The 22135-nt window shown below is 50.8% G+C and overlaps 1 protein-coding gene and 1 long non-coding RNA gene across 8 annotated transcripts; one reads left to right on the top strand and one right to left on the bottom strand.

Moving 5' to 3' along the window:
• Positions 1-383: 383 nt before the first annotated feature.
• Acvrl1 (activin A receptor like type 1) lies at positions 384-15527 on the top strand. Of its 6 annotated transcripts, none has more exons than XM_005324974.5 (11): positions 384-521; positions 1006-1203; positions 7064-7132; positions 7668-7919; positions 8096-8307; positions 8514-8613; positions 8947-9093; positions 9390-9665; positions 10469-10666; positions 13099-13229; positions 14264-15527. In XM_005324974.5, the coding sequence occupies exons 3-11, from the start codon at positions 7069-7071 to the stop codon at positions 14396-14398; spliced, it is 1515 nt and encodes a 504-aa protein (XP_005325031.1). In that variant the 5' UTR covers positions 384-521; positions 1006-1203; positions 7064-7068; the 3' UTR covers positions 14399-15527. The 6 variants fall into 6 exon arrangements, with proteins under 6 accessions (XP_005325031.1, XP_040136553.1, XP_077870786.1 ...); XM_040280618.2 differs by having other exon boundaries at positions 400-531; XM_040280619.2 differs by lacking the exon at positions 1006-1203 and having other exon boundaries at positions 396-521.
• Positions 5121-7678, bottom strand: LOC144364834 (uncharacterized). 2 transcript variants are annotated; one of them, XR_013422911.1, is made up of 3 exons: positions 7347-7678; positions 7043-7257; positions 5121-5328 (listed from the first exon to the last, which is right to left on the bottom strand). It is a non-coding gene; the product is annotated as an uncharacterized LOC144364834 (long non-coding RNA). The 2 variants fall into 2 exon arrangements; XR_013422910.1 differs by having other exon boundaries at positions 7043-7678.
• Positions 15528-22135: the final 6608 nt, after the last annotated feature.

Genomic DNA, 22135 nt, shown 5'->3' with positions numbered 1-22135 from the left:
CAAAGCGTGATAGGGTCTGCACTCGCAGAACATGTCAGGGCAGGAGAAAGTCCCTTTTTCTCTTGATCTCCATTCTGTTCCCCTCCCCAGCTGCCTGGTCTCAGCAGTGTGAGGCTCAGTTCCCTACCTCTAGAGTTCCATTTTGGCGGACTGGGGCTTTTCCTGGACGGGGAAAATCCAAGGCAGCTCCCAGTGACTCCATTCTGGCCACCCCTGGTAGGGAGCGCGTCCTTGTAACCGCAATGCTGCGGACTGGAGGAGCTCAGACCACCCTCGTCAGAGACCCAGAGCCGCCCTGTTTGGGCCGCTTTACCCCAGTGTCGAAGGCAGACGGGGGTGGCCGCGGAAAAGGGGAGGGGACAGGGTGTGTGTGAAGGGGCTGGAGGGAGGAGGCGAAAAGATTTGGGCCGAGGGAGAAGTCCCAGAGGGCGGAGCCAAAATTTATTTGGACCCTGCGGGCCCCAAACTCTGCCCTCGCTCCTCTGACACTCCTAGACCCAGAACCGCGGGATAAAGGCTGGGTAAGGACAGGTAACATCCCTCCGCCTGCCACCCTTGCTCCTGTCCTTCCCTAGATGCCCCCCTTATGGACGCCAGATTCCAGGCTGCTCCCTCAGCGGCTTCGAGCGCCCCCACTCATCCCAGCCGTCACTCTGTGCCTCCTGTCTCAGCTCTGGCCCCCACGGCGCTGGGCCGGGACCCCCACGGGACCCCCACGGGACCCCCACGGCGCAAGTCCAGGCCCGTCAGGCCCGCCCCCTCGGGGAGGCGGATGTGGGAGGCTGGGCGGGGGCGCTAGCCCGTGACCCGGAGCTGGGGGTGGCCGGGACCGCGGCCGCGCTGGGGTCTGGGAGCTGCGCGGGGGAGCGGCTGGTCCCGGGGCTCGGCTGGGGTCGAGCGGGCGGCCGGTCGGCGAGCTGGGCAATAGGAAACGGTTTATTAGGAGGGAGTGGTGGAGCCGGGCCAGGCAGGAAGACGCTGGAATAAGAAACATTTTTGCTCCAGCCCCCTTTCCAGTCCCGGGAGGCCGCCGCGCCAGCCGCGCCGAGCGAACCCCTGCCCGGCCCCAGCACGTCCGGGGCTGCGCCCGGACCCCGGGACCCGGGTCCCCACTCCAGTGCTTGCCGTGTATCGGCGGCCGCCACCGGGGAGAGGAGGCGGCCCCCGCCCGCTCACGCTCGCGTGGTGCCGGCTGGCCCGAAGGTGAGTCCTGGGCGGCGGCCAGGATGCCAGACGGCGCCCTGACCCTCGCCCCAGTGAGCCCTTGCTTCGAGTGATCTCTAAGACCTCTCGGAGAGGTCGCAGTAGGGCCAGTCCCAGCTCAGGATGCGTACATCTAAGACTGGAGGTGACATGGGGGCTGTCACTTCTCTCTTTTCCTATCCTCATCCATGAAGTGGGCAGAAGCGTTCTTGCCTTGCCTTTCACATGTCCCTCCAGGGCGCTGGGTTGACCAGGGAGGGTGTCCATTTTCATTGCTCTTGAGCCTCCTCTAGGAGCCACCTTCCTCAGACTAGCCTTTGAAGCCCTTGCTTGAGGTACCCGACACTTTTCACTCCTTTCCACAAGCCTCACTTCCAACCCTGGATGGTGGCATAATTCCCATACCGTGGCTTTCTTCCTTCAAGGTCCAGGTTTTCAGTCTGCCTGGACACTGAAATCTCTGAGGTCCCTGCATTGGCTGCCGGCTCCTTCTTTTCCTTTCCAAGGAGGGTCCGTAATGGGCAGTAGTGCTCATCCTCTGTTTATAGACAGCTTCTGGCTGAGTTAAGGTCTTTCCTCTCGGATCCCTCACTGTTTCAGTTGCCCAGTACCTGCCCTCTCACCTGTCCTCCCCTGTCATTGGGCTGTTAAAAGTAGCTATTAGTTATTGAGTATTTACTATGCACACCTGTAGATATAGTTTGTCTCATTTAATCCTCTTCACAATCCAACAGAAAAAGGATTAATTTCTGCCCAACCTAATCAGGTTCAGATTTGAACAACTTGTCCAGTGCATCTTGAGTGGTTTAAATAGTAGGATTGGGGTTTTGGTAGCATTGATTAAGTGATTACTGTGTACTACTTAGTAATCTGCTAAATAACTTTACTACTTACACCTATGAAATAAACACTATTACTAGTCCCATTTTACATGAGGAGAAGCCTAACCCAGAAAGGCTAAATAACTTGCTCTAATCTTACAGCACTAAGTGTCAGAGGTGGGATTTGATCTCAGGTCCACATGATCCCAAGCCCTAACTTCTAGGCTATATAGTAGTCAGATTCCTTTATCTATAGTTTTGCTTTTCTGAGGTTTCGGTTACCTGCAGTCAACTGTGGTGTTAAAGTATTAAATGGAAACATCCCAAATAAGCAATTCATAAATTTTAAATTGTACACTGTTCTGAGAAGAATGGTAAAATCTTGCATCATCCTAGTCCTTCCTTCCTGGGACATAATGCTATATAGACTGCCTGTCTATTAGTCACTTAGTAGCCATCTTGGTTGTCAGGTTGGCTGAGGAGGTTTTGCAGTGCTTGTGTTCAAGTAACCCTTATTTTACTTAGTAACCACCTCAAAGTGCAAGGGTAATGATGCTGACAGTGTGGATATGCCAAAAGAAGGTGTTAAGTGCTTCCTTCAAGTGAAAAGGTGAAAGTAGAATTTTTATTACAGTATATTGTTACAATTGTTCTATTTTATTGTTGATGTTAATCTCTTTCTCTGCCTAATTTGTCAATTAGATTTTAGCATAGGTATGTACGGATAAGAAAAAACATGGTATATGTAGGGTTTGGTACTATCCATGTTTTTATATATCCACTGAGGGTCTTGGAAAATATCTCCCTCAGATAAGCAGAGGTACCCTACTGTGCTGCCTCTACATTCTGCCTGAGACCCTAAAATCCAGGCTAGTTTTTGCTCTGTTGCACTTCTATGAGGGGCTAATAAAATGCTGTGAATGAATTGTAAGGGCATCCTGATATGCACAGCCCAGTCTGGTCCTGTGCTGTCTAGGTCAGACATAATGAAGTGAGACTGAGGCAAGATGGTGGAGTTTGATGCCAGGCAGCACTGCTGTGCTGAGCCTTTCTGCTGATGGCAGTGAGTTTTATCAGTCCCTCAGATGCACTGAGGAGAAAAAAATTTAACAGCTACCTTCCAGCCACATTCTGGCTTACCACACCTGAGACTCAAACACTAACTATACACAGATGGGCAGCAACACTGTCTTTGCAATTAAACTGGAAGGGTACCAGTTGATGACAATAGTGGAATATTTGTTAGCTGGGTCCCAGACCATCCTTTTCCTCCTTTGAGGGACTCACCTAATTCCAAACAGTTGGAGGAATAACAATGACCAAAACAGGATTTATTCTCAGCAATTTTCTTAAATTGGTTTTTTTTTTAGTTGTAGGTGGGCACAATACCTTTATTTATTTATTTTCATGCTGTGCTGAGAATTGAACACAGTACCTCACATGTTCTTGGCAAGCACTCAACCACTGTGCTACAACCCCAGCATAATTCTCAGCAATTTTTTTTTGAAAGAGAGAGAATCTTTTTTGTAGATGGACACAACACAATGCCTTTATTTTTATGTGGTGCTGAGAATCGAACTCGGGTCCCACCCGTGCTAAGCGAGCCCTGTACCGCTGAGCCACAATCCTAGCCCCTCTCAGCAATTTTTAAGTTTATCAAAACACATTTGGAGGGGCTGGAATTGTAGTTCAGTGGTGGAGCACTTGCCTAGCATGTGTGAGGCACTGTGTTTGATCCTCAGTACCACATAAAAATAATAAAATAAAGGTATTATGTCCATCTACAACTCATATATATATGTATCTTATGTATATAAGATACATATATTATTTATATATGTATATATATGAGAGACATTTAGAGCTGGGCATGATGGTGCACACCTGTAATCCCCACTTTTTGAGGCAAGAGGTTAAAAAGTTGGAGGCCAGCCTGGGCAATTTAGTGAGACCCTGACTCAAAATAAAAAAATTTAAAAAAGGACTGGAGATGTAGTTCAGCTGTAGACCATCCCTGGGTTCAATCTCCAGTACAAAAACCAAACCAACTACGTTTGGCTTACCATCCTGAGCCCCGGTTTCCTTGTTGGATTATTGTAAAGGATTAAATGAGATAAACCATTAAAGTTCAGTAGTTGGCACATAATTAGTACTCAGGGAAAGTTAACTATTATTATTTCATAGTGTTAAGCTACTGTTTCAACTTGGTTTAAGGTTTGTGTTTTTTGGCCAATAACAGTGATGCTTCTGTCTGTAGGAGATGTTTCATACAGTTTTGCTTAGAAGTTAAAGGATACTGCTAGGTCCCAGATGTCTGTGCTACAATCTGGTTCAAGGCAAATCATGGTGTTGGGGTGGGGTCAGTTCTGAGTTTGGCCTGGTGAGAATTCAATACCCCTCCTGTACTTAACCTTACGTGGTGCTTAGTTAGGAATTGCACAGTCCCAGTTTTACCCTGTCGCATTCCCAGGATTAGACCAGAGGTGAGTTCTGCAAATGCTGCCAGCCCTTTGGTGCATGGCCAACAACCAGAGCAAACCCTTCATCCCCATCCTTGCTCCACAGTGTCACCAAGTCCCTGGCTTTGTGTTGAGACTTGTCTGTTACTTCTGTTCCTGGAGTTGAGGAGGTCCCTGAGCAGGATTGAAATCCTTTCCCTTTGCCACCCATGCCCACTCACCCAGCAGGACTCTGCAGGGCAAATGGAAGCCTAGGAGCCAATCTTAACTTCCTGTTGGATACATTTCTCAAAGCATGGCACCCACACAAACTGATCAGAATTCCCCGGGAAACTTCTGAAAAATGTGTGTTTCTTGCTGGTCCCAGAAAGACTGAATCAGAATCTGGAGGGGGCAGGGCAGGTGCTGGGGGTGTCTCTCAGTGGTAGAGTATTTGCCTAGCATTTGCCTAGCATGTGGGAGGCTCTGAGATCAATCCCCAGCACTGAGGAGAAAAAGAAAACAAAGAATCTACAGTTGGGGTGAGACCAGAAAACATGCATCCCTAACTCACTGCAGGGGATGTCTAGTAGAGGAAGTGAGTGGGTGGATGGGTGGGGGGGGATGGTCCACAAGTGGAAGCTTAGGTAGAGGATCCTAGAATGAGGACAGATGCCATGTTTATTGTTGGCCACTTTTTTCTTTCTGCCTCATACTCTCTCCTCAGCAGCTTTCTGGGCAAAGGCTGCTAAGGATGGCTTCCTGGCATCCTTACCTACCCCAGTGGGCAGATTCATCTCATCTGGGGCTTTCTCTCCATCCAGCCACCAGTCCCACTGCAGAGGGCTTGCCAGAGTCCTGACTGCCTGGAGGGACAAAAGCGAGGAGGTCAGGCAGAGGCTGGGGACATAGCTGCAGCAGCCCAGGGCTCTGTTTCCTCCCCCAGCCCAGGCCTCTAGGACAGAGGAAGCCCAGGCAGGAAGGCCAGAGCTGCCACCAGCCAGAACCATGAAGCCCCCCACCCAGACATCCCACTTTCAGAGCCTCAGTGTCTTAAGTCTTCATTTGGCGCTATTTTTAGACCATGGACCTTCTGCAGCCTAGGTGGCCATATGCCCAGCCCTACAGCCTCATCATGTCAGGCTAAAGCTCCCTCATGTTAGCTGTGCTAACTTCAGAGCCAGTCCCTAGACATTCCTGAACATTCTTTGCCATTCAGAAAGTCCTTGTTGCTGTCTGACCAGCCTCAGCCCATACCTCCTGGTCTGAAGCTTTGAGAAGTGAAGAGTGGGGAGACTTCTAAAGCACTAGTTTGCTTAGGCTCTGAGTTGGGGACTTTTATAGATCAGAATTACTACCCTTAACATTCTCCATCAAACTTCTGGAAAAGTCCAACCCCAGCCAGTCATGGAAGGTCAAATATTTAATGTCTAAATGTGTTTCACTTCCCCTCCCACATCTCTGGCCCTCCCCCACCCTTTCCCAGGACAAGGGACAAGAATTAGGCTAGGGAATGGCTCTCTTTTACTCTGCTGAGGTGGCAGAGAAGCTCCTTTATGCCTGGCATGACTCCACGCTGTCCAAGCTATGGCTGGTGGTTCAAGGGCTCAGACACATGCTACCACGATTATATCAGAAAACAGTGGAATGAGCACTGGACTGGGAGTCTGGACACCTGGGATGAACTGCTACTGCCACTGAGTCTTGACTGGCCCTGGACAAGCCTCCTTCCCTTTCTTTTTAAAGATTTTTTTTAAGTTATACATGTACATAATATCTTCATTTTGTTTATTTATTTTTACGTGGTGCTGAGGATCGAACGCAGTGCCTCACCCATTCGAGGCAAGCACTCTGCCACTGAGCCCCAGCCCCAGCCTGCCTCTTTCCCTTTCTGAGCCTCAGTCCCTTCTTCTCTAAAACCAGGAGTTGGATTTTATGATTTCCAAGATGTCCTCCCAGGATTCTGTCATGTTTGTATCTCAGTCCCTAGACCCTGCAGCTACTCCAGCCTGCTATGACAATATGCCCTTAATTCCCTGCTATGCGTGACTCTGCTTGTTCTATCCAGACCTCAATCTAAACAATCTTGATTCCTGTTCCTGGCTCAGCAGGACCCTGAATGGCAGGAAGTGAAGACAGGAGCCTGTTTATGTTTGAGGCAGCCACAGTGGGGGTGGGGCAGGGGGTGGCACTGGGAAAGGGATGGGCAGGGGTGGAGGCTGGGAGGGGTGGGCAAGAGGCATTGGAAAGAAGGGGGGCTACTGAGGAGATGCTCTATTCTCCCCATCTCAAAGCCCTGTGCAGCCTCCCAGCCTGCCTCCAGTCTGAGCTCAGGGGCAGGGGAGCAGAGCTGGGTTCCCTCAAGCTCACAGATCACTTCAATATGGTTTTCCACCCTTCACCTCTCACAGGATGGTTTCCATGGGGAAGTGAACCAGGACTTCCCTTGCAGGCCCCGCCTCAAAGCCAGACGTAGTGGGGAGGTGGCCTCCCTGCCTCCCCCCAAAAAACTTCCCAGTGATTTCCTCCTGCTAGGAAGGAGCTACAGTCAGCGGCTGTCACGTTTTCTGCAGATCTTACCTCCTCTCTTACTCTCTCCAGGGACCATGACCTTGGGCCCCCCCAGAAGGGGCTTTCTGATGCTGCTGATGGCTTTAGGCCTAACCCAGGGTGAGTATGAGGGGGCAGTTGGGAACAGGAGCATGGATGGAGAAAGGGCTATCTGGTCTCTGCTTAGCCCAAATCTTGCAGTGGCTGAATCTGAAGAACTGGAGGGAAGGAAGGTGGGAGCTTGCCTGGAGTGGGAGGGCAGGGGTCAAAGAGGCTCCATTAGATTAAGCTTCTTGCTGCCCCAACCTTCCTTTGCTGTCCTCTTGCCACAAACCTGCAGGTTGGGGCTCTGTCAGACTCCAGGGTGGGAACCTCCATCTAGGGTAGAAGGTGGGGTATCGGTAGGGAGAGGCTGGAGCTAGACGAGGAGGCTTGACAATCACACAGCAGACAGAAGTCTGCTTCTCACAGTCTCATCTGTCCTTGATTAGGGTGAGGCTGTGAGTGAGGGATGATCAGAGGATGGGAGTAAGGAACTAAGGCCTCAAGGGATTTGTTTGGAGGATTAGAAGGGAGAGGAATGGAACAGAAATGGGTTTTGAGTTCACCTTGGGAGAGCTCTGCCCAGAGTGGCTGAACTTCCTGTGTCTCCCAGGTGACCCTGTGAAGCCCTCTCGGGGCCCGCTGGTGACCTGCACATGCAAGAACCCACACTGCAGGGGGCCTACCTGCGAGGGGGCCTGGTGCACAGTAGTGCTGGTCCGTGAGCAGGGCAGGCACCCCCAGGAACATCGAGGCTGTGGGAACCTGCACCAGGAGCTCTGCAGGGGACGCCCCACTGACTTTGTCAATCATTACTGCTGCTTCAGCCCCTTCTGTAACCGCAATGTGTCCCTGGTGCTGAATGGTATGTCCAGTGGCCCCAGCAACCCCTCTTCACCTTCTCAGACCCCCGCTTCCTCTCATGCTGTGGCCCATAAAGGGTCAGGGAGCAGGATGCTGGGAATTGAATGGCAGAGTGACCTGACCCAAGGTGGGGAACTGGACTGGTGGAAGTTGGAACTCAATGTACCCTTCCACCAGCCACTAAACCTCCTCCGGAGCAGCCTGGAATAGATGGTCAGCTTCCTCTGATCCTGGGCCCCGTGCTGGCCTTGCTGGTCCTGGTGGCCTTGGGTGCTCTGGGCCTGTGGCATATCCGGCAGAGGCAAGAGAAACAGCGGGGCCTGCACAGCGACCTGGGCGAGTCCAGTCTCATCCTGAAGGCATCCGAGCAGGGAGATAGCATGTTGGGGGTATGGGCCTGGGGGAACTGGGATCCCGGGTGGAGGGTGGATTGTCAGGAGCCACAGAATTAGAAGGGGACACCTGGAAGTTAGAGCAGGCAGGGAGCTGGGCGAGTAAGGAGCATGCAATGACAACAGCAGGATGCAGGCTGAGGATAGAGAAGAGGGCCATGGCTGATGCGAGCAGCCTCTCAGTGGCTTCTTGGTATCCCCAGGACTTCTTGGACAGTGACTGTACTACCGGCAGTGGCTCTGGGCTCCCCTTTCTGGTGCAGAGGACCGTGGCACGACAGGTTGCCCTGGTGGAGTGTGTGGGTGAGCAGTGGGTGAGCCCAGGGAACGGGGACTGAGTGCTTCCATAAGCCTGGAGGAGTGAGAGAACTCTTGACTTCCAGAGTCATAGCTGAGGCCAGGCCTGGGTCAGAAAAGAAATTCTGCTGGACAGAGCAGGCTGGAGATGGGCCAAGGCTAGGTTCTTCTGCAGGAGTGGGGTTGGAACAAGAGGTGGTTGAGGGTAGCCTGCATTTGAGTTTAGATCTCAGAGGTTTTGCAGGTGGGGTTTGCATAGCATAAGATGGGGAGGGGGCTCTGCCCAGATTTTGTGTGCCCCGTGTGTGACCCTTCCCCTCCTCTCTGGCATTGGATCAGGAAAGGGACGCTATGGTGAGGTGTGGCGAGGCTTGTGGCATGGTGAGAGCGTCGCGGTCAAGATTTTCTCCTCAAGGGATGAACAGTCCTGGTTTCGGGAGACAGAAATCTACAACACTGTGTTGCTCAGACACGACAACATCCTAGGCAAGGGGGATGGGCACTGTTCCAGGCTTGGGGCTCTCATCCCCCTACACTTGTGGCTGGAGCCCAGAGACCTTCAGAGGTTAATCTAACCCTGAAATACTCCCAGCCCATCTTCAGCCCCAATCTCTGACTCCAGTTCAGGCCTATGATCTAAGTCTGATCAACCTACACCCCAGCCCCAGCTTTGCCCTGACCTAGCCCATTCCCTGCCTCCCAGCCCTACCCTGACCCTGACCAGTCCAGTCTCCCTCTTCCCCAGCCCCTTGTCTGAGCCATCCTGACTCTTCTGTGCACAGGCTTCATCGCCTCGGACATGACTTCCCGCAATTCAAGCACGCAGCTGTGGCTCATCACGCACTACCATGAGCACGGCTCCCTCTATGACTTTCTGCAGAGGCAAACGCTTGAGCCCCAGCTGGCCCTGAAGTTAGCTGTGTCCGCGGCCTGCGGCCTGGCGCACCTGCATGTGGAAATCTTTGGCACGCAGGGTAAACCGGCCATCGCCCACCGTGACCTCAAGAGTCGCAACGTGCTGGTCAAGAGCAACTTGCAATGCTGCATTGCCGACCTGGGTGAGCCGCCCGAGCAGGGGGCGGCCCTTCGCCGGTGGGCGGGGTTCGCGCGCTCTGCCTCTGCTTTGCTTGTTTTGGTGGGTGTGGACTGCCATTGGCCCTTTAAAACTTGAAGAGGTGTAGTCTCATTTCACCTCCGCAAGAGGCCACCACGGGTTCTCCTAACATTCTTTTCAAGCCCAGATTCCTTCCACCACCCACTCTGGCCCCAGGAGTTAGGGAAAAAAGGGACAGGTCACCAGGAACCAGGATTCTCTTCCTAGTTTCCCTGACTACATGGCTCCCCAGCACCGAACTTAAGGTGAAATGGGCATAATAAAGCCTGCTTTGCCTATTCACACTTGATAGGTTTTGGGGAGCCTTGAGAGCGCTATGGAAGTAAAGGGTAGCCAGGCATGGTGGCTCACGCCTGTAATCCCAGCGGCTAAGGAGGCAGAGGCAGGAGGATCGTGAGTTCAAAGCCAGCCTCAGCAACAGCAAGTTGCTAAGCAACTCAGTGAGACTCTGTCTCTAAATGAAATACAAAAAAAAAAGGGGGGGGTTGAGGATATAATTCAGTGTTTAAGTACTCCTGGGTTCAATCCTCAGTGCAAAAAAAAAAAAAAAAAGTGTGTGTGTGGGGTAAGCTGGAAACTTTTCCTTCTAGCCACTCTCTGTCTTCTAGCCCATCTCTGTGTAGGTCTCCCTTTGCTTATCCCTCACTGTTTCTTCCCATCCCCACCCGACCTGGACCCCAGCTTCTGCTGGCAGCCCTATGTGTAGGCCAGCATGAATGGCAGGAGTAACAGGCTTTGCACCCACAGGCCTGGCTGTGATGCATTCCCAGGGCAGCGACTACCTGGACATCGGCAATAACCCAAGAGTGGGCACCAAGCGGTACATGGCACCCGAGGTGCTGGATGAGCAGATCCGCACTGACTGCTTCGAGTCCTACAAGTGGACTGACATCTGGGCCTTTGGTCTAGTGCTGTGGGAAATTGCTCGACGAACCATTGTCAATGGTGGGTGAGGGCTCACTACACACAAGGGTGGGAAAGGCTGGTGGAGATGGGGGCTTTTTCTGCCATGGCTGATGCCCATGACCTGAGGGGCTTGTGGCTAGACCTGGCATCCTTTCACTGATACTCAGCAATGGTTCATCTGAGGGACCTTTTAAGTTTCATCTGAGTCTGTGAACCTGGCTATGAAATCCTGGGCTAGGGATAATAACAGAAATATTAATAGCAGCTAACATTTATTGAGCTTAAAAATGTGCTATATCCTCTACATGTATCAGCTTATTTAAATGTCCTGCATTGGCAGGGAGGTAGTAGTGCTTAGTGATTAAGGCATAAGCTTAAAATCAAATTGGCTGAGTTTAGTTCCAGATTTTGCCATGATCCTGGTTACTTAGCTTCTCTGTGCCTCAGTTTCCTCATTATGAAATAAGAATAAAAATAGCTTCTTAACCATTGAGATAATCCAAGGGAAGTATTGAGAACAATCTTTAAAGCTAAACATTAGTGACTATCATTGTTGTGATAGGATAAGTGCCTAATATAGTATTACCCCCACTTCATATACGAGAAGACTGAGGCACAGAAGTGTAGCCAACCAGACAGCATCAGGATCTAAAACCAGGCAATCAGATTCTTGAGCCAGTGTTCTTTATTAGTGGGACACTTAAACCTCTCTGGTTCTTGATTTCCTTAGCCACAAGAATGCAGGCCATCATAGTGTCTGCATTTACAATGGCATCATTAGTACTGTGGCTTGCCAAAGGGGACTCAGATTAGTCAAGCTGGGAGCAGGTAGAGGCACCTGCCTTCTGCGGCTCTGTGATGGCTGCCCTCTGAGCCCTGGGGTAGATGGGCGATGAATGGTCATCTGGATTGGATGAATAGTCAGCTTTTGCAGAGGTGGCCAATGGCCAGGGATGCCAGGAGCCCTGACAGGTTGGGGACAATCTTCAGGACATGACTGGAGTTCTGCTCCCTAGGACAGGAATGATCTTATTTCCTGAGCATCTGCCAGGAGCCAGCCCCTTGCCAGACTTCATCTGCCCTCAGAGATCATACTGACAGCGGAGAGTATCCCTTTGGGAGACTCTCAAGAGGCTGAGATTCCTGGGCTCGAGCTGCCAGAGTGGGCTGTAAGAGGCTGGATTTGAAAGAAGGGGGGCACTGGGACACAGCCAAGGCCTCCTGGACCAGGCTGCCTGCCGGCAGGAAAGGAAGGGCCAGGAGGAGGCAGCCTGTGGGCTGCTGAAGCAGAGGGGAAGCTCTGTCACCCCACACAGATTCCCAGCGCATTATAAACACTGTAATCTGGTGTCAGCCCCGGCACTGATTAAAGGCTCATTAGACACGCTTAGGCCTCTGCGCGACACTGATTAGGGGCAAGCGGCACAGGGGCGGCCTGGAAACCCGCCACAGGGAGAGCAGCTGGTGAAGGCTTCACTGAGGTGGTGGCCTCTGTGGCTGTGGCCCCAGCCTGGGGACCTGGGAGCAGGATGGGGCTGCCTGCAATTTCACAGACACTGCTTTTAGAGAGCTCCCAGGGACCCTGCACTTGGGATAATACGAGGCAGAGTGGGGGGCATTGCTGGCTGTGGGGATCAGTGGAGGCCTGTGCCTTTCCTGATGGAGGATAGATGTTATTTGGACCAAGGTAAAAATAATTTTCCCTTAGGAGAGGTGTTTTCTGCCCTTTCTTGTCCTTGTTGCCATCCTCAGCCAGTGATCAACCTGCTATCTCCTTTAAGTGGAGCATGGGGCTCAGGAGCCTGGGGTTTGAGGTTAGATATTTGGACTTAAGTCCTAGCTCTGTCACTTACAACCCATTGATCTTAGACAAGTTTCTTAAACTCTCTGGACTTCATTTCTTGGCTTATAAGGTGGAGCTAATAGTACCCCTTAGGGCTACTGTGAGCATTTGAGACAGAGCACTTGGGACAGTAGCTGGCACATAATAAGTGCTCAGTAAACCCTAGGTGTTATTATTATGGGGCATCAGAGTTAGTCAGGGCCAGGGAAGGAAAGAGAGGAATAACTGAAACAAGATGTAGCCTAGGAATCCAGCAAGATGAGCTTCAGTCTTGACTGCCATTACTAGCTGTGTAACCTGGGGCTCAACTTTTCTGAGCATTGGTTTCTTCATTTGTAACATGGGGGCATTAATAGTACCAACCTCACAGGACTGTCCTAAGAATTGACAGGATAATGCATATGAAATGTTTAGAGTACAATGTTTGACAAATGAGAAGTTCAAAACAAAGGCAGTAATTATTATTAATTATAAATATATTTATATTATAGTATCCCCCTCAGGGTGACATGACCAGGCAATTAGTTTCCAAGCCCCTAGGACAAAAGCTGAGCAAAGCTGTCCTCTGGGATGCTATTTGGCCTCCTTGAGGTCTCAAGTGATGGCCCAATCCCTCTTCAATCTCCAGGCATTGTGGAGGACTACAGGCCACCCTTCTATGATGTGGTGCCCAATGACCCCAGCTTTGAAGACATGAAGAAGGTGGTGTGTGTTGATCAGCAAACCCCCACCATCCCCAACCGGCTGGCTGCAGACCCGGTGAGGACTCTGCTGGGGCTGGGATGGCATGAGGTGGGGCTCACAGCTGGGATTTCTGGGCTCAGGAACTTGTATTTGGGGCCTCTGCTCCTTAAGTAGTTTCTAGCTGTCTTGGGTACCCCCACCACATCCCGGGCCTGTGGGCCCCATCCTCCTAGAGCCCTCTGGTTAACCTAAGATTCTGAGAGCCTTCACTTTGCCTTGAAAAGTCAGAGGATCTTTGCTATGACGTTTTTGTCATTTGTCTTTGTTCTTTTTCTCAAAACATTTCACATACTCATACAAAGTCATGTACACTTTGTGTATAAACACATATCGGCATGTATATGCTTCCAAACACTCTTAAACACATACACATGCACACCTGTGCCATGAGGACAAAGAGCATGCCTCTTTTGCTCTCTTTATACCCTATTATCTATACCAGTGCCTGCAATAAAGGTCTAATAAATATTTGCTGAAATAATTAATAAATGTACACATGTATTTGCACACATAGGCACACAAATTCCTATACAACATGCATAGCCATAAAAAGCCACGTGGATGCATTCCTGCAAATATACTCACTCTCAGGAACCAGAGGAGTGGGGCTGATCCTGAGCTTCCCTGGATTTGTTCCTCCCTGGACTTAGCATTTTGGGGGCAGTAACCCGCCCAGACTTCCACTGTCCAGCCGTGGTTGGTGGAGGAGCTGGGAGTCACTGCCACGCCCTGGGCATTGAGCTGCAGGGGGGTGACATGGGAGCTCCGAGGTTTTCAGAGCTGCCTTCCTTGTAGGTCCTGGTAGAGGTGGGGCTGGGGTGAGGTGCTCCACAGACACTGTGGGCTCCTAATGACCGGAGTGCTCTCTCTCTTTCTGTCCTGCTACCTCCTTCCCCTTTCTCATGCTCCTGTCTCTTCCATTATCTCTCTCTTCCTGCCCCTTCTCTCCTGCTATGTCTCCCTCTTCTGAGCCATCTGCCTCATGGCCTCCTTTCCACCTTCCCTGTCTGTCCCTGCTCCCTCTCTTCTGCCTCTCTGCTGACCTCCAGGTCCTCTCGGGCCTGGCTCAGATGATGCGGGAGTGCTGGTACCCCACGCCCTCCGCCCGCCTCACCGCGCTGCGCATCAAGAAGACACTACAGAAACTCAGCCATGGTCCAGAGAAGCCCAAAGTGATTCACTAACCCAGGGTCGCTGGACTCGCTCTGCCTGCAGTGTGGGGTGGCAGGGGATTGTGGCCCATCTGGGCAGAGGTAGTGTGTGTGTGTGTGTGTGTGTGTGTGTGTGTGTGTGTGTGTTTGCGTGCGTGTGTGCATGCGCTGGGGAGGGGTGCCCCCCTCTAGGGCAGCTGTGCCTTCCCAGCTTGGCCCCTAGCCCATCCAGTCAAAAATACAGCTGGGCTGAAATCTGATCCCGCGCCGTCTGGCCTGCTCAAAGTGGCCGGCTCCCTGACGCCTGGCTCTCTCCCCATCCCACCCCCCATGCCAGGAGGGTGTACCCCCTACCACTCCCAGGGCAGGGATGCAAAAGAGGACAGCCTCGCCAGGGAATCCCAGTCCCGGGCCCAGAGCCTGGGCCTATATTTCCCCTGCCCTTGATCAACCTCACTGCCCCACCAGAGCTGCCAGGGTGGCACAGGGCCCTGTCCAGCCTTCAGCAGATGCTCTACCCCGCCAGGCCTCAGCCTGTGACACAAATTCCAAATACCCAGGTTCCTCAGTTGCCCTCTATGGGTTTATATCGCAATAGCATGACACCTTGGACTTTATGTCTCACCCACAAGGCCCCAGCTAGCTGAATACCAGCTGTCTGGAGGAGCTGGGCTGATCCTGCCACTCCGTGACCCCTAGCTATCCTAGCTGACTTGTTAGGGCATTAAAATTCAAGGGGTCCTGCTGAGGTGTGACAGGAGCATATGGAAGTGGAGAGGTGTCAGGTCAAATGGGTAAGGCCCAGGACTTAGGATAATTGAGAGGATGTTGAGCTATGTGTGGCAGGGGGTGGGAAGGAAGGTTCCAGTGGGAGTCCAGAGACCCAAGTTGGGTCCTAGGTACTTGCTCCATGTCACCAGATTGGACCTTTACTGCCTTAGGACGTTTGTTTCTTCATCAATATACTGAAAGATTTGGTCCTGATGTCCTTTGAGGTTTCTTTAGCTCTGATTTTCTTTTAATGTCAGCCTAGGGCTGGGGATGTGGCTCAAGCGGTAGCGCGCTCGCCTGGCATGTGTGCGGCCTGGGTTCGATCCTCAGCACCACATACCAACAAAGATGTTGTATCCGCCGAGAACTAAAAAATAAATATTAAAAATTCTCTCTCTCTCTCTCTCTCTCTCTCTCTCTCTCTCTCTCTCTCCTCTCTCACTCTCTTAAAAAAATAAATAAAGGAAGTTAAGCAACGTTGAATTAAAAAAAAAAAAGTCAGCCTATGCAAAAACTAAGCTCATCAGTCTTTCCTGTCCCTATGCTGGCAATTTGCCTCAAGATGGGAATGTGAAAATGACTGCTTCAGAGTCTAGGAGGGTCTGAAGGGCCTCCTGGTCTAATTCTGCAAGCTCCAATTCTTGCCTTAGGCCATGCTAGTGACCATCCTTGGGTTCAGACAGCCCTAGGCCTTCTGATTGCTAAGCCAGCCTCCCATCCACTCTGCGACTTGGTCTTCTCTGCCTCAGGGCTGAGGGACAGCTTTCTGTGTGACCTGCAAGATGCAAAAGAAATGTGGCTCTAGCCAAGAAGACTCCAGCACCCAGGTTCTGCTCCATACTGGCCCAGTCCCATATCCTTGACCCAGAGGATCTTGGTGACACTAGAAAAACACACAGAAAGTTCAGCATTTGGAAATGTCAAGGTGTATGTCTGAGTGCTGAGCAGATGACCCTGGAGCCTGGGTGGGTAGATGGTGTGGAGGGAGATAGTTGGAGGCTGAACTTCAGGGGATATTGTATGTGGGGTCTCAGGCTGAGGATAAAGGCAGCCCTCAGCTTGAGAAGACCTGGCCTAGCAGTCCTCAGCCCTTGGGGAAGGAAGCTCTCGCTCTCCCTAGCCTAGATGAACCAGTGGGGTGTGTCTTCCTCCACTTCGTGGCAGAGGTTTCCCAGGCGGCTCTCCCAGCATTGTGCAAGGCAGGGAGAAGAACCAGGAAGTGAAACTGGCTGAAAACGAAAGCATAACCGCATCCTGGAATACGGGGGCAGAGTTCACAGCTTCTCTGCTCACTGGAACCCTCCTAGTCCGGGACAGGCTCCCACCTGGAAGATTTTATGTCCACTAAATTTGTTAAACTCTTCCTGAAACTCCACAATCAGAAACTAAAGACAGTAGCTCCCCAAAACTTGGAAAAACCCTAAATGGCAAAGGCTTGAGGAGGAGGTACTGAGTGACAGGGGAGAGTGGAGGGAGGGGTCACACTGGAAAATAGTCTACAAATGCTTCTGAGTGGAGGAGATGGTCCCGGTGGGAATCATACTTTTTTTTTTTTTTTTTTAACCTGGAGATACTCTTTGTGGGAGCATTTAGCTTGTGCCTAGTGCATAGTAGGCCCTCAATAAACCATGATTGAACGTTGAGTGTTCCCAGGTCAATGCATCTGTAGCAGTACCCTCACACAAATATAGAGGGAACCAGTGGGGACCAGGAAGGAGAGGACCCCAGGCTCCACGTTCCTGCACTGCCCCTGGAGAAGTAACGGCTTCTGAAAACCCCTACTAGACCCTCACGGGGACTCCAATCTGTAGCGATTGGGAGCGGTGTGATGGCGCGCGGGCCACGTCGCCCTCTGCTGGCCGCGGGTCTGGCCAGAGGCTGCCTCCCTCCCCCGAGCAGAGCCGGGCGGCTGGCCTTTCCCGGCAGGTTAGAGATCTCCTTCCCCTCCGGGTGCGCCAGCCTCCTTGCGTGTGCTCAGCTGTCCTTCTGGTTTGCAGGGACTGTCCCCGAAAACCATACTTAGCAGGGAGATCTCCGAGTCCTCAGAAGCAGCTTGATTCGCTCTCAATTCCCTGTTTTCAGTTCTCTCCGCAAATGGCAAATGGGATCCCCACCTTGTATGGAATCGGTCCACACCCCAGAATGGGAAACTCCCTATCCCTGGGGATCTTAAGCTCCCCACCCTGGCACCTTAAGCTCAGAAAGCATGTCACTCCCCTTTCCACGCTCCCCGGAAATTGTGAGCGCGATAGGCTACTGGGGAGGCAGATATTTAAAGAAGCTGGGAGGGGCCTAGACGGGACCCAGAGGCGGTGGGGGTTGAGGTGGGGGGCTGCCGGGTCTTGAAAACCTGTGTCTTTATATTGGACGAAAGGAAAAACACGGGAGGCGTCACTATTCCTTCTATCACGATTGTAGTCCCCCAGGGGGCCCATGCCTTCCGCCCTGGGTTCGCGGATCCCCCAACACAGTGCCTTCTCAGAGAACTCGGGCGCCCTCTTTGACCCGTGCTGGGGATATTCGCATCTTAGCATCCTGCACCCGCAGACTTCTCCCTCCTCCTGCGCCTGCCAGGTCCCAGTGGGCACCCTGATAGCCACACTGTGGTTGCAGAGCAGGGAGAAAGGCAGTAGGGAAACTGCCCAGCAAAGAGTTCCGCGGACGTTGGGCGGGATGGGAAAGAACCGGCCCATTGCTTTGCGGGGTTAATAGAGTCCTTGTAATGTCACCGTCCTCAAGCCAATTCCTGTGGAACCCTAGGGAACTGCCTTGGAAGGAAGAAAATTTGCTGCCTTCTGATCTTGAGCTTTGCCCTAATTTCCTGGGGGCCCTTTTTCTCCAACTCCCTACCTATCCACAAAGAGGATGAGGGGTGATGGGTGCTAAGGCATGCTGAAGTGGGGTGAATGTGGCCCTGAAGTATGATCCTTGCTGCTGAGGCCCACCCTTCCAGGGCTAAGGGCTCGTGGAACCCAGGTTATTTTATTTTATGTTAGCAGGGATTGAACCCAGGGGTGCTTAACCACTGAGCAACATCCCCATCCCCTTTTTATTTATTTATTTTATCTTGGGGGTACCAGGGATTGAACTCAGGGGCACCTAACCACTGAGTCACATCCCCAGACCTTTTTTGTATTTTATTTAGAGACAGGGTCTCACTGAGTTGCTTAGCACCTTGCTTTTGCTGAGGCTGGCTCTGAACTTACGATCCTCCTGCCTCAGCCTCCCGAGCTGCTGGGATTACAGGTGTGAGCCACCATGCCTGGTACCCAGGTTCTTAAGGACAGTTCTCTCTGCCTTCCCAGGCACTATCCACCGTCAGTCCTGCCTCACATTAGCCTTCAAGGATATGGTGCTCTGCTTGCCCCATATCCTTCCTGGCATTAAAATTAACAACCCAAGTGATAGCAAAACCCCCCTGCCTAGAAGGCATGCCCTGGGAGTGGGCTGAGGGTGGACATCCCAAGTCCAGCATTCCAGGGCTGGAACTGATGCTAGCTATGCAATCGTCACTCTGGGTGGGCGACTCTTGGAACGAGCTGCTTCCACCAGGGCCACATTCAGTTTGCTAGAAATAGAGACAGAGGGCTTCTTGACTTTGCATATGATTTGCATAATGTCATAGACACACAGTCTATTTTCAGGCAGTTTTCAGGTTCAAGTGTTGTCACTGCTGCCCTGCGGGGTGTCATGTCTGGATGAGTCTCTTCTCTGTTCTTTCTCACCCACCCACTCTTATTGACCTACATCCTTAACTGCGGGAGCAAATGATGAAGCAGGGGGAGAGTAGGGTTGTCCGGGAGACACAAGCAGGGCAAGAGACACTGGAATTTCCTTTATCACCACCATCACTAAAAGCAGGTTGCTCAAGGGCTACCAGTAAGCAGAAGATAAGAAATAGGAAGCCAGGTCGTCCATCTCCTTCCGCACCCTTCTACCAGGACAGCCAGTTCCTCTGCTCTCTATTCAGTCTTCTGCTGTTTGAAGAAAAATGTCTACATAGATAAACCTGTGCATCTCAGCCACCCACAAAACCTTGCTTCACTCAGATATCTATCCCTTTGGGGCATTTATTTTCAGCACTTAGATTTGGTTTTTTGCCTCCTGGGAAATCTGGCCCTTGGTTGGCCTCGCTTTTGAGAGACAGATATGCAAGATCAGGATCCTAGTTTTATGATCAATTTTTGTTTTCATGTTAGGACTGAAGATTGAACCCAGGGGGTGCAGCATCCTAGGCAAATGCCCTACCACTGAGCTACATCCCTGGCCCTTTTTATTTCTTATTTTGAGACAGGGTTTTGGGAAATTTCCTAGGCTGTCCTTCAACTTGCAGTCCTCCTGTCTCAGCTGCCTGAGTAGCTGGGATTACAGGTGCTTGGCACTATGCCTGATTTGATGACCAATATTTTTAAAGTAACTAGCACACACAGAGAGGTCAATCAGTGCTACAGTCCTCTTTCTCTCTTTTGTCTAAAAGTCTGTGTTAAGCACTTGATTGTCCCAGGCTTGGATACCAGTCTCTCATGGCTCACAGGCATACACATCAGAAGGGTCAGTTGGACTGACTATCAAGAAATTTCTTGATCTGTGACATTGGCAGGTACTTGGACTCTCCTCAGAAGGATAGAGACTGGTAGGATTAGAGGCAAAGACTATTCTTCTCACTTTAAAGCTTGAGCTGTTTGGTGACTTGTCCTTGGTCACAGAAGGTCAGGGCTGGAGTCCCTCTCAGCTCTCCCTCCTGCAGACCCTCTGGTCTCAGGGCCTATTTGGTGCGCTCTTCCTGTGTACGTGGAAGTAGTCATTATATGCCAGGGCAAAGAGCCTGGGTCCTGGGAATCAAGAGGCCACCCAGCCAGGCTGCCCCACAGCAGCGCACTACCCAGAATTCCCAGTCCCTGGCGTCTAGTCCCCCTGGACCTGCCTCATCCCTTCAGGCAGGCGTTTCCTGTTGATAAGAAGCTCAGTCACAAACACTGATAAAGAGATGAAAAAAGGAAATTGACAGGCTTGGTACAATGGGCATTTTGTCTGCCTTTTCTACCCTTCTTCCTTCTCTGGGTACCACCTCTCAAATGGCTTCCCAGAACTGAGCAGAAAACATGCCCCCCACCTCCACTCTGGGCCCTATTTTGGAGTTTCCAGGAATTTATCCTGAAGGTTTACATAGTCTTCAGAGGCAGAGCCTAGCTCCGCCTGAATAGGGATCAGAGTCCAGAGGCAGGAAGCACTGGGTGCCGAGGTCCCTAGGTCCAGGGAAGAGGGCAGTGGCACAGGAAGGAAGGACTGCCCGGCACAGGTTGCATCTACGGCTTTCTCTCCTCCTTTCCTCTCCCTCCTCCCAAAGGTCTGGATCAAGTCATGGTGAGGTGGTTGGATAGCCTATAATTAGTGGATTTTCCATCATTTTGGTCTCAGGCTTATTACTGGAAAATCTCATTAATTTGGACGACTAATTTGGAATCTAGGATCCTTTGGGATAAGAAGCAGGATGAATGTTTAGGGAAACAGGCAAAGCAAACAAGTTTTCAAAACATGCCCTACTGCCCTTCTAGGGTTTGGATATTCAAGCTCAACTTGACAAAGGCAGTTTTCCTGAAGCGCTCTGCCTGCAGTTAAGATAACGGGCCACCAGGGGGGTGAGGAGCCTTTGCCTGCCACTGATGCTTCAGGTTGTCATTACTCAGACGGAAGGTGCTAAAAGATTTTATATTTGATCATTCTTTTTCCCTCCTCCCCTGAGATGCAATCCCTTAATAAAACAGGCAAACATAAAGAAATGGAAAAGACAGTTCTGAATGGCCAATGTTTAAAAGAAAATCAACAGCTTGGAGACTTTCTCCTGAGTTCTTAACTATTTCCATTCTCGACCAGGGCCTTATCCTAGCTTCAGAACTGCGTGCCTCTCATTGCATTTTCCCCAGTACTGAGGATTGAGCCCAGGGACCCTCTGCCACTGAGAAACAGTCCCAGACCTTTTTACTTTTTATTTTATTAAAAAAATTAATTATAGATGGGCACAATACCTTTATTTTATTTATTTATTTTTATGGTGTGCTGAGGATGGAACCCAGTGCCTCACAAGTGCCAGGCAAGCACTCTACCACTGAGCCACAACCCCAGCCCTCATTTTTTTTTATTTTGAAACAGAATTTTACTAAATTGTCCAAGCTAGCCTTAAACTTGCAATTACAGGTATGCACCACCATGCCTGGCTCTCCCATTGCATTAATTTTTGTGTGTGTGTGGTTGTAGATGGACAGAATGCCTTTATTTTATTTGTTTTAATGTGGTGCTAAGGATTGAACTCAGTGCCACACATGTGCTAAGCAAGCACTGTGTCACTGAGCTACAGCCTGGCCCCCATTGCATTTTTGACATTTGATGGAAGGAGCAGAGAAGTAAGGAAAGGTTTTATTCTAGTCAAAATTCCAGCTGGCATTTGCTTTGTTTTGTTTTTCAGTTGATTCAACAAATTTATTCCCAATTTTATATGAAAGAATATGTGCATGAAGTTTTCCTTTTTTAGTTTGCTTTTTCCCCCTCGTGCTGGGGATAGAACTCCAGGCCTACACAAGTGCTCTACCTCTGAGAAAAGTCCCTAGACCCAGGCTACTTTTGAATAAGTTATGGATTAACATGATTCAAAAGCAAATATGTGAAAAGGTAGATGGTGAAATGTGCCCTTTCCATCCTTATTGCTCATCTACCTAGGTTCTTGGATCCCCAAGGAAACTCATAGTCTTAGCTGCTTGTGTTCTGTCTTTCCAAAGTGTTTTTATGTATATACAAGTGAACTTGGATACAGATTTTTGTCCCCCTTACCTCTTATACAAAAGTAGTATCACTTGCCTGTAATCCCAGTGACTCGGGAGGCTGAGGCAGGAGGATGGCAAGTTCAAAACCAGCCTCAGCAATTTAGTGAGGTCCTAAGAAACTCAGTGAGACCCTGTCTCAAAATAAAATACAAAGAAAGGGTTGGGGGATGTGGTTCAGTGG

This window comes from Ictidomys tridecemlineatus, chromosome 6, assembly GCF_052094955.1.
Source record: "Ictidomys tridecemlineatus isolate mIctTri1 chromosome 6, mIctTri1.hap1, whole genome shotgun sequence".
Lineage (NCBI taxonomy): Eukaryota > Metazoa > Chordata > Mammalia > Rodentia > Sciuridae > Ictidomys > Ictidomys tridecemlineatus.
This window is presented reverse-complemented; position numbering and strand designations above follow the sequence as displayed.